Source organism: Athene noctua, chromosome 17, assembly GCF_965140245.1.
Source record: "Athene noctua chromosome 17, bAthNoc1.hap1.1, whole genome shotgun sequence".
NCBI lineage: Eukaryota > Metazoa > Chordata > Aves > Strigiformes > Strigidae > Athene > Athene noctua.
In genome coordinates this window covers 11466830-11482037 of record NC_134053.1, presented here as the reverse complement: position 1 = coordinate 11482037, position 15208 = coordinate 11466830, and the positions used below count along the sequence as shown (strand labels likewise).

The following is a 15208-nucleotide window of genomic DNA, read 5'->3' as shown; positions in this document are numbered from 1 at the left end:
TTTTATAAACATTAGTAGAAGAATGGGTTTTGAGACTTACTGTACTTGCCTCAACAATTGTAATATGGTTTTCTGCTTGTGTTGCTACTGAGAAACCATAGAATATAGCATCTGTAGAAACGGTGCATGCCTTCTTTTGAAAGAGTAAGATAATATCAGAAGGTTATATTAAATTAGTTTCTGGTGAAGAATGTCTTTTGCTTTAGGCACACTCATTTTTTGTTTCTGTTGTACAGAATTTGATTATTTGCAGCATCCCCTGAAATTTCGTTCTGTTGAACACCATGTTAGTGGTATTCTAAAGTTTTAAACATATCTAGCGTTGTATTCATTGTGAATAGTGCTTATCCAGCTTTCTGGTGTCTCAACAATGTTATCAATACCAGATAAGGATTTTTTTTTTTAATTGGAACTTTGCTTACGTTTTCATTTTATTTTAAAAGTACGTGGATTCAAAACTGACAAGCAGTAAACAAACATCAGAATCATGAACATCCCCCTTCCTCATTCAATTCTACTTAAGGTACTCTAGCTCACTTCCTCCTTTCCTGTCACCCAGGTACTGACAGGGTGCCTGTTCTTACATCCAGCTCCTCCTAGTGTCTTATACTCTGTTACAGTTCTCTTTTATCCCCAGCATTTCCCATCATTATAACTTCTACTTTCTTCTATGCCACTGTTTACTTTTGTTTGGCTTAGCATCTGGGCAAGAGCCAGCACATGCTTTGTAGAGCTACCTGCATGCTGACCAACCAGCCGTCTTCTGTCTCAGAGCTGCTGTGTGAGCCACACAGAACTGAGGAGTCCTAAATACCCCAGCCTTTCCCTCCATAGGAATAGCAGTTGGTCCACTTTCTATCTAGTTACCAATTTCTATCCTGTTACCAATTTAAGTCAATGTTACCTATTAGTTAGTTAGTTAGTTACAAATATAAGAGGTTGAAGGAAAAATACTTGCAAATTGAGTTTGTGACAAGTTGTGACCTGGAAAAGTTTAACTGCAGTTTGGAAACAAGGAAAAGCAAAAGGGCATCTTAGAAGGCTTTTGTTTCAGAGGAATTATTTTGGGAATTTTGTCCTATTCATATTATATCAAATTGTTTCTAATGCAAATCTAAGTAAACTACCTATATTTAAGTAAAACTCAGCCCTGTGAGCCAGTATTTTTCAAGTATGTCTTTGCCAACATGTTTACTTCTTCATCAGTTGCCAACAACAGTCACTTTTCTGGTCTTGTTTTCTCCTTGTCACCTGGAGGTGATGTCTCACCTGTGAAGCTGTAGGTTTTTATGCATACATTTATGTAAAATATTTACAGGAAATTATTTCAGCTGTTGGTGTTTTATAGGGAAGATGTAACCATGCACATGGAGTTAAAGCCCCATTTCTAACAGCCTTTTTTGCTCCTGGCCTTGTTTTACCTTTCATTTCTGGGATTGTATTTTGCACTGGATATTGGAGGACAGTTGAATCTTTGGTTTATATATGAACTAATAAATAGTAGTCACAGAAATAGCCAGATACAAATCTTAATTGCAAAAATTTTGTTTCAAGTGTATAGAGTTATGGGTGACCTGCCGGTATCTTAAAATATTAAAACCAAGGTATGACAATTGGCATGCCCTTATTAATGAGCAGTGGCATACGGCTGGAAGTCATTCTTTGTAGGCCAGCTGTAGTTCTTGAGCTGCTTTTTATTCCATGTGTTGAAAATACTAAAGGAGGGGGAAAAAAAAACACAAATGACAAAACACACCTAAGTCTGTACTGTTTCATAGAGAGAAGGTTTCCTTTATTCACAAGATACTTGTGGAGAATACAGTGCTGTTTAATTGCTTGGTACATTAGGATTTTTTTTGTCTGCTCAAGTTAAATGGAAGAAGAATAACTTTACTCTCCTATCCCCTCTAGGAAATTACTTTCAAGGTTTTGATTAAAAGTTTTAAGTATCTCTGTTTTAGAAGCTTGTAACTTTGTGACTGCTAAACAATTAAAAAATGATAGTGTGGCAAAGCTCTAATTTCAGCCCATTGTAGTGGAAGGATTTTATTTAAAGCCCTTCACACTTTCACAGGCATTTATGCCAAACTGTGCTTTACACTTCTGACAAATATATAGTTCCACATGGCAGAATTTTTAAAGGTATCTTAAGACTTTGTCTTTTGTGAATGCATTATGATAAACAAGGTAATACCTAACCTTGTTAAACTATAATAAATTACTTCATTGTGCAGTTTTCTTGGTTTATTCAAGCAAATTTGGAAGGGAATAAATGAACAGATCTCTTGAAATGTAGTTGCTAAACAGTATTTAACTGTGTTCCAAATCTGATATATTTTGAAAGAGTACCTCAATAAAGATAAGGTTAAAATAGCCAATGAAAATAAGAAATTCTTACTGATGTAAAAAACCATATGGCTTTTTCTCTTACTATATTGTAGCTTTTATTATACATGCTGTCTGAACGTTGTTTGCAAGCAGAATTTGTCCTTGAAGCTTAGGTTTGGAGAACGGTGATCTTCCGAAGGTCATTGCAGAACTAACAGCAGGCAGGTTCTGTATTAACTTTCATCTAGAGCCTGTTCAGTCTACATAGTTCTGCACTCACTAAGTTACTGAGTTTAATTATATTCAGGGCTGAACAGATCCCTAAACTGTGAAAGAGGGAAGATGTTCTCTTAAGATAAGGGTGGGGTTTTTAAGCATTTAGATAAAGGAGGAGAGAATCACCTTTAGTTTCCAGATGAACAGGCATGATCAAAATACTTGAAATTCGATCACGTGTTCACTTTGCTCAGGATCTGACATACTGATTCAGAGTACAGTGCCAAGTGTTGCATTTTCCAGAGAGAAGAGAATCGTCCTGGCTCCTCTAAAATATGTGCAGTGTCATAAAACTGTCATAAATACCAGATATCTTCAAAGCATAAAGTAATCCCATCCAGCTGTTACGAAGCATTTACCCTAGCTGGAACACAGCTACTTTCATTTTGACTACACAAGTAATAAAAGCCCAAAAAAGGATGTGAGCATGCATGTTTCATGTTAAGAAGTGGACCAATAAACAGGATACACACATCCTTACCCGTTCTTATCCATAGCAATATTTCAATTTATTTTCCTTTTTTTGGCAGCATTCTGAGAGATCATTTACTTCCAGAAGTCTGACACCAAAAAAGCAATTGTCACAAGATAGCAGCAAGAATAGACTAAGGTTTTTTTAACCTTTCTTAAAGCTTTCCATGCTTCCTAATTACAGATACATTGGAGGACCTCGTTAATGTAGCCTTGTAGTACCTATCCTCTAATTCATGCAATGCTGCTTTTTTCTGGAAAGATGACCTAATTTTTACCTCTTACACAGATCCATGCTACATGTCTTACAAAAAATGTAAAACTTCCTATCTACATGGCAGCAATAAACAACAAAATTGAACAGTATGAATGTATGTATACCTAATGCTATGCTAAGTGCACCCTGAAATCAAGCAGTGCTTTCATTTTAAGTGCACCCTGAAATCAAGCTATGCTTTCATTTGTACTCAACAGTAAGTGTAGAACAACAAAGCTAAAGGTTTGGGTTGCTTTTTTTAAAACCTGTTCTTATATACACATATCTTTATCAGCACTAAGCTAGATCATATTCTACTCAAAATATTATATTGATTTTTTTGAAAAGCACAAAAAGAGAACAAGACTATGTGCTTATGTAAGCTTGTGTTCAAATAATAATTCCCAAGTGTTCATGCTTTCCCTGGTGCTGTCTGGTTGATTCATCAAAGCAGTCAGGCTGCCAAAACACTTCTCTCCTTGCTTTAAGCTGTGATGCTTTAGCCAAAAATTGTTGAGTTAAGGAAGGACATGCTTCCTTTTTCTGTTTGGATTGGATTCTGATACAAGAGAAATGTCAACTTGTTAGACTTAATTATGACAAAATTTAGAATAAATTATTAAGCTGTCTGTATTTCTGTAAGTGCTTCAAATGTTAATGTTCAAAGCTATTACTGTGTTTTTTTGAGAATGACTGCTCCTTTTATGGTTCTATTTTGTGCTGAAATTAAAAAACAACATCTTTGGTATGGAAAGAAACATTAACAGTCAATATTTAAGGGGTTTGATGGTTTATATTTGCCATTTGCTGCCTTTTCAGAAGTTAGGATTGAAGAGGCAGTAGTTGGAACTGCTGTTAAGGCTATTCCAGAAATACTTTTGTGTTCTCACCTACTGTCAGAAGTACTGATAGCCTGAGCTGTAATCTGTGACTTGAGAATCAGTGAATCCAGATTTAATGGAGCATAGATAGGAGTTGTTTTGTCGTTTACCTTTCTCATTTTTTAAACAGATACTCTTTTATTTTGTGTGTGTATGTGTCTTTAAAAGCTTTTAAAAGCTTTTTAATAGTAATTTTCTGCCATGGGAAGAAGCTTGCCAAGGTCTGTACACTTAAACTTCAAATCTTGTTTTAATGGTTTAATATATATTATAGTACAGAATCATATTAATGCTTTTGCTTTCTCAGCCCACTTATTTCATTAACTAATACAACAGAGACATGAACACATGTTTTTATTTTCTCCATGTCCTAACTCATTTGTGAGCCAAACTGAGTTAGGGTGTGGGAACCTTTCCTCCTTGTGCAGAGCAAGGGATGGAGGAATAGCTGCTATGCAGCGTGCTCCTCTGCTCAAATTGTACTATACATAGTTCAGGGAGATTGAAGACAGCTGTGGATATGTCTGCCGAAGAGATAGTTAAAATAACTTTGTTCTTACTTTGTAGGTTAGAAACTGTGTTTTCTATAGTTGGGGTTTTTTGGTTTGTGGGTTTATTTAGCTGTGGAGTTTTCTGAGGGGAAAAAAAAGTTAGTTGAATCACTGGGTTATAATAGTTAATACCTGTTTCTTGATGATTTTTTTTTTTTTGAAAAAAAAGGTATTTTCACTGACTGTAGAAGACCCTCAGTTAATTTAGGATTATTGCAATTTTAAAATTAACACTGAACTGGTTAAAAACACTTTGAAATTGTGAATTCTAGAAAAGTCAGAGGTTGGGAAGAGGCCTTAGACTGACGTTATGCAGAGCCCTGTTAAGCAGTCTGAAATGTTTCTAGTGAGGAAGATTCCTCCACTTCTCTGGACAACCTATTCCAATGCTTCATTGTTTCATGGTGAAGACTCCTTCCTTTGTAACTGCCTTTTAGGAAATTGAAGAGACTGATTACTTTTCTCTAGCTTCTTTAGACTGGATAAACCAAATTCCTTCAACGTTTCTTCGTCTGTCAAGTTCTCTAACCATCTAATCATGGTAACTCTCTGCTGGACCCTTTTTTATTTCTCAGTGACTATCTTGAACTGGGGGGACCAAAGCTCTCTATGGTATTCTAGCTGCAGACTTACAAGGGCCCAGAAGAGCGTAAGAATCCCATCCATCGATCTGGCTGCACACTTAGTGATGCAGCTCAGGATAGATTTGCCTTCTTTACTCCAAGGATGCACTTCTGATTCATGTTCAAATCCAGTTCATTTACCTTTTAACCACTATTGTATTTCAGCCTAAGCTGATGGATCGTTTTGTTCCTATTGAATTTCAACCTTGTTTCAGGAAGAATCTTCTTACTCTTTTTTTTTTTTTTTTCCTCTGAGTGCAAGGAAATACTCACTTTGTGGTGACTGCTCCTACTCTGCACTTTAATAGGAGCTTGAGTCATGCTTGAAATGGGTTTTAGTTGTGGATCCACCTGGGTGTTCCCCTACCATCTTTTCTCCCCCTCTTTGTCATGGCTGTAGAATGGACTATAGAATTTGGTCTGTTTGATTATGTAAAATGTTACTTTCTTCTGCTCCGTCTCTAGAAAATTCTTACAAATTTTTAACTCTATTTTTTTTATTCCTGGTTGGAAAATATCTTCCACGGATCTTTTGACAGCAACAGCCTGTTACTTAACTCCTTTTGTTAGAATTGCCTTTTAAAAAAAAAATCTCTAGTCACTAGATGTGACTTTACTTCTACCCTAATTATTAAACATTAATAGACAAGGACTGATAAATCTTGTTATAGTTCACCTATCTCTAGAAAGGCTTGTTTCTCATTTGACAATTTATCCTAAAGTATATCCTTCAATTGCTTTAATATTTTGTGGTCTGAAATGGCTTGAAGAAAAATTCCGGATTAGATTCCAGCAGAATTCTCTTAATAGAGCCAATTACTTAATAAAAGCAGTAACAAAGAAGAAATTATTTCAGAGATTTTAGGCTGATGTTCTGTTTACTGTCAATTCTTTGAGAAATAAGAGCTTAATGCAAGATTGATTTCATTATACTGACCAAGCTTTTTCAAAAAACCACAAGTAGTTAAAAGCATTTGGGAAATAAAGTTGTGCTGTATTTAAATGTGCCAGTTATGTGCTCAGAGCCCTACATAAAAAATTAAATTTTCAGTTTAAATGACAGTCTGTCGAGTTTCTAGATTTGTTTTTTAGTGTCTGACCAATATTATACTTTTTTAGTCTGAGAGGTAATAATAATTCATAATGCTCAGAGCAATTGGAAACAGAAACCGTTCCCTTTTAATTGTTTCCTTCCGCTGTATTTAAATCAGCTTCTCTGGATACATTAAGATTCTTGGGTGATGGGTTTGTTTTCTACTTGTTGTCTTAATAATAAAAGCTGGACCCTACAGGACGATTTAGAAAAATAGGATATTCCAAGTTCTTTTTGAGAACCAACAAACTTGTGAGTGAACTTTAAGTGGCCCTTTTTTCCAATGTTTATATTCAAAATTCAACATTCTATGCAGGCTACTAATATTTAAAGTGAAATTTTTAGTTTATACAACTATAATGTTTAAAGGAAGATGACATTCTCTTGGTTTAGTTTAATTTACTGGTTTCAGCACAATTTTATCCTGTTTTTCTTGCTCACTTGTTGGGGTGAGCAAGTATACTTATAAAACTATGAAAAATGTCTCTAGATTTTGGAGGTGAGCATTGCTCCTGTTTTTAAATCAAGTAAACAGTTCTGTCTTCAGCCTCAGTCATTCTGTAGGTCTATTTTCTAGTGCATCCAGACTCTTTCATACCTTGCAATTTCTTTCTTCATATATTCTGAGCACAAATCTGCCTTCTTCATCCACAGGGTCAAACCTCAGGTGCATGTTCTGATTATCTCATACTCATCACTGCAGCATCCTATTTTCTATTTTTGACTAATGCATTCTTGCCTATTGATGTCCATCCTGACTGTTGCAAAGGTCACTGTTTCAGCTGATTGTTTTAACAGTATTGCATTGATGCATCTCCTTTCTCTGTGCTCCCTCACTTCCAGTATAAGCTGCTGTTCTCACTTTGAAGGCTGTGTACCCTTCTGGGATCTCATCTGTGCTTCAGTGATGCTGGTGCTTAGGCTCAGACTCTTAAATTTTCAGATAAATATTGCTGTGCTTCTTCTGAAATGTGTGGAGCAATCTGGGAGATGAAAAAGGCATTGTAAGCTCTGAGAGACAAGGTACCATCAAACTTTATTTGTACAGTGACTGGTTTAATGGACTCCTGGTCTATGGTAAATAGAGTATATTCTGCAATAATAGCAAATCAACAGGTACTAATGTTGAAAATATATGCAGCATTAACTCACTAGATTAGAAACTGGTGTGCTAGAAACTGTTGATCAGATTCAGCAGTGCTTCAGTCCTTACTTTAAGAAGGAATCTCTCTATCCTTGCAGTCCTGAGACTTAAAAATTTGCTAATGCTCTTAGTAGCTTTAACTAGTATGATTTAAAAAAGTCTCTGCATGCATCTATGTCTGAGCAGATGTGTGTTTAACTTAACTGTGACAATGCCAACATATATATTTCCCCTCTCCTTCCCATATCACTTGGCCATCCTGGGGAAGGAGGGAGAATATTTCAGCAAAGGATGAAAACCAGGACTGAGTTTTTCTCCCTTAAGAGATTGTATAGCAAAGGAAACAGGATCATTCACATTTGAATTTTATAGCTAGCTTATTACAGATGACTGTGACAATTAGAAACTCCTCTCCCTGCCTTTATCCATCTTATTGATACAGATGTGATCGGAGGCATTGCTGGTTATGGGGTAGGGAAAATAAATTTTCAAAAAGTAAGTTTTTAAGCAGACACAAGTAAAAATTTATTTGCCTTAACAATCTGCTATTTTTCCTTTTTTTTCCTTAAAGTCCGTGTGTTGCATTTGCTTGCCTAATTTAAGTAACATTGGATAAGTTTTAACCAAGCATTAATTTAAATCCAATTTCCTGCCTCTCTTGAGGAGAAAGGAGGGAGAGCTTCGGTTTTTTTAAATTTTTTTTTTTCTTTTAAATTTTCCCACCCCTGTGGCTTGAGGAAGCTGTGTGAAGAACATGTTCCCACAGACTGGGGGTCTCCAACAATGACATTTCCGTTTGCAAGCAGGCAGCAGGACGGCAGGCGAGGCTCGGACCACTGCCTTGGGCATTGTGAGCCTGAGCACGTACGCTTACGTCATCAGAGTTTGAACCTGCATTTGGTGGACTTTGTATAAAAAGTGCTAAAGCTGAGCAGGAAATAGAGATTTCCCTCACATTCTTCTAGAAATTGCCTTTAGTTTTGTTTTTTTCCTCTGTTGGAGGGGATTGCAGTTGTTTTCCACTTGTAATCCAAGTCATTGGTTTGACAAGAAATACAACTGCCTTTGTTCTCAGCCTGCGTGGCACAGTAACACTGACTCTGAGTGGAGTTTTCTGCATTAGGAATGATGGGTTTTTGAGTCTTGTCAGAGACAGGTGATGACTATTAAATTGCTGTGAGGTGAAAGGTTGACTTGTGTGATTGTTTCTGCAGTTCTGTGACTGGAGGTTAAGGTCCCTGCTACATTAAAATTTTATAAATTAAGTAGGGGAGCTGGTTAGCTTCTGCTTCAGCCCAGTTAAGTGAGGTGGATATTAAACCATATTTATATTTCTCCATAAAGGTCTAAAAGATAAACTCTGACATGTTGTCACTGGCTGTTTCTTAATCAGAGTTTAAACTGACTGCTATCCACTTAGCCTCTTCACCATTGTTTGACTGCCAACAGCCAAGTATACAATAATTTAAAAGGTCACTGAGGCATCTTGTTCATAACTTGGACCTGGCTGACTCTTTTTACAATAATATATATAATCTCAGGAGATGCATTACCAGTAGTGCCACTGAGTTTCCTACTGGTTAAAAGATCAAGAAGTGCAAGACTGCAGTTTTCAGTTTCAGTTTCAATCCCAAAAGTAATGATTCCCTGACACTGTCAGTGATAAATCCGTTGGAACATCTTTATTTCCAAATGAACTTTAATTTTAGTTTGTGATCTTGTTTGTGTATATTTCTGTATAGAAACTGTTTGTTTAGATGAGAAAATATTTGTCCTCATCACTTAGGAATTTTGTCTGGATATTAATGCAGTAGAAGCAGAAAAGTAAAATCTTAGAATAACAGAGATACTTTCTGTTGCAGGGATTTTAGGTGTACATCTCTAACTTCTTTGCTTTTCTATCTTGGTGTGTATGCTCTTACCCTCTCTAGCGTATTTAACACCTTTCAACACATGCATTTTGTACTTGGGGGGGCAGGGGAGGGGGGACAGAGCTTAATATTACCTGAAATTAATATATAAGATAACTGATTTTCTTATCACTAAATGTTTCTGTTGTTCTCTGTAGTAGTGCTTTTGGGTTTCTTACCACAGAACTTCAGTATTAGGCTGTTCACTTTCTCTGCTGGTTACTTAAAATGTGTTCTAAAAAAAACCCAAAAACAACAAAAAAACAATACCCCCACCACCACCCCCCCCACACCCGTAAGTATTGGTGGATTCTTAGAACTAGTACTTGTTAGATTATGATTTTAATATTGTTTGTATTTTTTTTTCCCTTCAAGAATATTGACATAACAAACTTCAGCAGTAGCTGGAATGATGGCTTGGCTTTCTGTGCAGTCCTCCATACTTACCTCCCAGCTCATATTCCCTATCAAGAACTAAACAGCCAGGACAAGGTAAGACATTAAAAATCCCATTCCTGGGATTGTGAGACTGTATAATTAATATGAGTTAATAAAGAAGAATGAAGAAATTTCAGTTCTAAAAAACCCCAGTATTACTAGGAACCTTAATTGAAAAACTTCAGACTACCTTACTGCTGTTCTTATTATAACCTTTTAATGTTATGAGATCTTTGGATCAAACAGAACTTTGTATCAGATATAAGAAAAATAACAGAAGTTCATAGATTTAAGTCTGAGGCATTTTATTTAACCCAAACAGTTCGAATGTGTTTTCAGTTCAGTTTTTGGAAGCAAGAAGGGTTTAACAAGGATGTTGTTTCATCCTAATTTCTTACACTGATAAGTGACTCTTCTCGAGTGAGATGTATCAAATAAAGGTAAGCTAGACTGCAGAGTAGTCTGTCTGGATGTATTCTAGTGTGCTACAGTTAATACCTACTGGTGTGTTATCTGGAGATATATTATTAATGATAATACATCAAAAAAAAGTTTCATTAATACATGAAGAGATTTATTTATGCTTTTAAAATAATAAATTATCTACTCTAGCATTTTCTAGCTCAGTCATTCTTCACTATCATTTTTCAGCATTGTCTTTTGAATGAGGAATGAATAAACATTTTCTGTAAATTTTTGGATTATATTAGGACATGTTCATTTCTATATTACTGTAGTCAAATTATAGACTTAATTTGATGCAAAAGTAGCAGCATTACTATGAACATTCTTAATATCACTTTTATTATGTTTGAGGTAGTATTTCCTTGGTTTCTAACATGTTTTTATATCTCATGCAGAGAAGAAATTTCACTTTGGCTTTTCAGGCAGCTGAAAGTGTTGGCATCAAATCTACTCTGGTGAGTTTTATATGCATACTGAATGAATTATGACCCATTTATAAAAATGAAATTTTTCTATTTTGTACTTTTGAAAGGTTTTAATGCTTTATCCTTAAAAATAGCAGCAGATGAGCTCAGCTAGAGGTTATTGCCCCTGTATCATACTTGACTGAAAAACGTAAAAGATACTCCCTACCTCACTGGCTTTGTTTAATAAAGCCGCTGTCATCAACAGTTTAAGCTTACATGTTTTTTGCATTAAATAGTGACTGAGATACAGACCTGTAGTCCAGCAGCTGCAACAAAGGCAACAGCATGATAGCCTATAGCAGATAAACCCTTAAGCTGTAAAAGGAAGATTCACCAAAACTCATCTAATATCATAAGAAATAATAATAAAGGCAATGGATTTGTATGAGAGTAATTTGAGAAATAGTGATGTGATACAATCTTCAAGAATTCATTAGCTCTCTCCTGTCTGACCTACTTTCAAATTATTTGGGTTTTTTGGTGTTCTGGAGGTGCAAATCAAGCTATGTACTTTGTTCTTTCGCTCAGTGTAATATGAGAGTCAATATTTACTTAAGTTTAGACTTCTAATTTGTCATAATTGTAAATATAAGGGGTTTTTTTTCATTTTTTTGTTTATTATAGGCTTTCTTACACAAATTTTAGCTTAATATTAGTTTTCAATAGCATAGTATTTACTAAAAAAAGGAAGATTTCTGAAGGTTTGGAATTGGGAGTATCCCAAACCCTTGTGAGTAATCACAAAAATTCAGCTAAAATTGCCAGTATCAGAAATTATACTTAAGTGATACTTTTGTAACCTAAATTCTAACAAAGTTGCCATCGTTAGCAACTAATAATACAACAAAGTCAGACATTTTTAAAAATAACACTTTCCTTGTTCCTTATCAGCACTTCTACCCCTCCAGGATTGTATTTGCTGACAGTGGCAGTGCAACTGTTGGGCTTTTGTACTTTGACTCTGTCAGTGATTTGAAACATGGAATTTTCTTGTGAAGTGCTGATGTAAGAAATAGATTGTGAAGAATAACTGCAGTAATTCTTACATAATTAATCTTTAGTCTATATGGTGTCTGTCCTTTCTTTTCGTAATGTACTTAATTACAGATACTCTAAAAAAGCAAATTGAATGGAAGTGCAAATTGTATCCATCCTAAGGATTTAGTATCTATTTACATGCCTGCATACTCAGTGTGCACGATGGATAAGTTTGTGGATTTTTTTTTTCCCATGTTAAATGGCTGGAGGGTGAAAAAGGGTGTGAATACTACTGTATGTAAATAGTAGAGGCAGTGTAGGGGGAATTTATTTGTTCCTTGAATAAGAAAGTGTTCAGCTGCTGTCATATGGAAAGCTTAAAAAGAAATGACTTTCTCTTTTAAGTTCTGGAGGTTCCTGGACCCAAAGCTTACAAAATACAGACCCTTACAGTAAACAAAAATTATTAGAAACTACATTACTGTTCTCCTCTGTACATGTGCTGAAAAGGGTAGATCAGGCTTTGTTTACTCTGATTATTCATGGACAATCTGGTATACTGTTAGTATGAAACACATGTCAACTGGCCTATCAGACACAAATTGATCATTTTGTCTCTTGGATATACCCAAATTGGCAGTAAACATCCCTCTTCCTTGCATCTTTACTCAAATTTATATATAATCTAAAGTTCAGTAGTCTACTGTAAAATGGGATTCATTATTTATTGATGCTTGACTCTTACTCTGATACAAATTTTGAACTTCAGCTTCGATTAGTTTCTGGGACTTGATTCTGAGACTCACCATTCCTAGATAGATTGTATTGACTTGTGAGGTTGGTGTAGGGGTATGTGAACACTGAAGTCTTGACTACTTTACTAACTGTACTAAGCGGGGGGCAACTCAAGCATGCACAGCATTAGACATCTCAATCTTAAATCAACAGAATAACTATCTGGAGATATGCTGTTCATAGCTGTTTACACTTTGTAAGTAATACAAAGATACATGGAAGAAAACAGAGCTTTCTTCATCAATGCTTTAAATTGTCAAAACTTTACAGATTTACCATTCCCAGGAATTTGTAAAAACGCTATCACATTACAAGGTTATCATTCCTGATTTTGATCAATCTGTTTTCTGTGACAGGACATCAATGAAATGGTGCGAACTGAGCGTCCAGACTGGCAGAATGTCATGCTGTATGTTACAGCAATTTACAAATACTTTGAAACCTGAAACCATAATAATTCAGCAGATCCATGGGATAGAACCAACATGAGCTACCAGATGGAAAACTTGCTGAAATGCTAATCCCCATTTCACTGAAAACTGGCAACATTTGAGTCCCCTCAAACTTCAGTGACACTATCCTGGATTGCCTCAGATTGCTTCAGCTACTAAGCCTGGAAACAAGAGCAAGAACTTTTTGACACAATACTTGGAGTAACCCAAGATATTAAGCTATTCAGATTAATTATGTAGCCTAAAGAGCCTGGACTACTTATGTGCTGCCTTTCCAGCCAGACTTCCTGAAGCTTTCTTTCATAGAAGAGTGAGATGAATGGATCCTCTAGCATATAGGAGACTGAATGTACAGATAAAGCTTTGAGAAGGAAGAGGATAACATGGCATCGTATTACTGAACTTTCTGTAGCATCCTCATACCACAGAGTCTGAATATTCTACCCTCAGCATATGGCATCCCAGTACAGTAGAGTTCTTAATGGTAATTTAGTTACTGCCTTTACAGCTATTTTCCCACCTTTAAAGTGTGCACAATATTCTAGGAAAACAAGCTTTTATTCCATAATGACAAATTGAGTGGAAAAGTGCTCTCAATACCTCGAAAAATTTGGCACAGAAGAACTCTTCATTCTCAAGCTTCATTATAAGCCTACCTCTGTCACAGTGATGTGGCTTCCAACTTTATCTTATGGATTGTGAAGTCTAGCACACACAGCTCCTGGTTTTCAGGGTACTCTCTACTTCAAGGTATCTGTCCAAACTCCCTGTGCTTCCATTATACCAGAAATGAATCAATAATCAACCTTTGTATGGCTTGTTCTTTCCCCTCTTCCTCCTTTACCTGTATAGCACACCAGGCTTTACTCTACAGCAATACAAGCATACATCGTGGATTTCTGTGGTAGAATTTTGGGACTGGGATAGCATTTCCTCTGCAGAGATTTTCAATAAGATGTAATAATGAAGTAGTTTGTCTCAAAATCCAGCTTTGCCATGTTTTCTGTGTGTTCTTCATTGATCTTGCACATCCTCATCTGACTGACAGGAGGTGAGACATTCTCTGACAAGAACTATAGAGGAACTGATGTAATGTGTGTACACCCAGTAGTCTCGAATATTGCGTGGAAATGACTCACTGTCACAAGGAAGGAACTGAGAAACTTTAGTCTGCCCAACTTCTATTTTCCTAAAATGTACCTGAATTCATGTAACAGCTCTCGGGCAACAGAGTTCAAGTAAGTGCCTTAGTGATCATTGAATTGATACATCCTGGCACTTGTGCAGAATGTTGATGGCTCAGAATGATTTCATGTATCCATTTGTCATAAGCTGTTTGTTGTAATATTGTTTGTCAAATCAAGGGAAGACTTCACCCTGTCATTGCTTCTGCCTCTTATTTTTCTGAATACTTATCAGCAGTTAAGCCACAGGTGAACATCTCATTAATATTAAGCAGAAGCCTACTTTAGAAGTGAGTTCTGTAACAACTGCTATTTATAAGCACATGCTCTTTCTACACAGTAACCCTGTTATAAAGAAAATTAATCTGCCATTCCTGTGGTGTGCTTATGACTGTTAAGGACAGTTTGAATGTCATAGATGTTAACTCAGTGAATGCAACTGCTTGGCATCTGTGAAACTTCATCATGGTATAAAAGCACAGATTTAACTCAAAATTATTGCCAAATCCAAAAACCTAACATCTGAAGAACATAGCCCATGTTGAAGAGTAATAATTCAGCATGTCTGTAGCACCTAGCATTGTATAAAAATGTACTCTTTCATTAATATGTGCCTGTGAGAATTACAAAAATTACTTAATCCATGGTGAGGGCCTTTAGAGAAGTTTTCAGAGCAGCAGTGTCTAATACATTCTTAAAATTCTTTATAACCCCAAAAGTAGCTAGATACCCTCAGATTATTAATTAGTGCATTTGAAGAGCCAACGTAAACTAAAGACAATTGTTGCAAGAGAGGCTTCAAGTGAAAAATCTTCAGTAACAGATTTTAATAAAAGGCTGAAATAAAATTCCTCTTCCGTATATTTATTCAGAAATTTTTGTTTACTTCATTTCTT

At 35.8% G+C, this 15208-nt stretch overlaps 1 protein-coding gene across 4 annotated transcripts in view; it reads left to right on the top strand.

Annotated features, from left to right (window-relative positions):
• The window catches only part of SPECC1L (sperm antigen with calponin homology and coiled-coil domains 1 like), a 67311-nt gene extending 52803 nt beyond the window's left edge, over window positions 1-14508 (top strand). For all 4 annotated transcript variants that reach the window (XM_074920672.1, XM_074920673.1, XM_074920674.1 and 1 more), the window contains exons 14-16: window positions 9909-10025; window positions 10832-10891; window positions 13033-14508. In XM_074920672.1, the coding sequence (XP_074776773.1) occupies window positions 9909-10025; window positions 10832-10891; window positions 13033-13122 (267 nt within the window). In that variant the 3' untranslated portion in view covers window positions 13123-14508. The remainder of the gene's footprint in view (window positions 1-9908; window positions 10026-10831; window positions 10892-13032) is intronic.
• The last annotated feature ends 700 nt before the right edge of the window (window positions 14509-15208 follow it).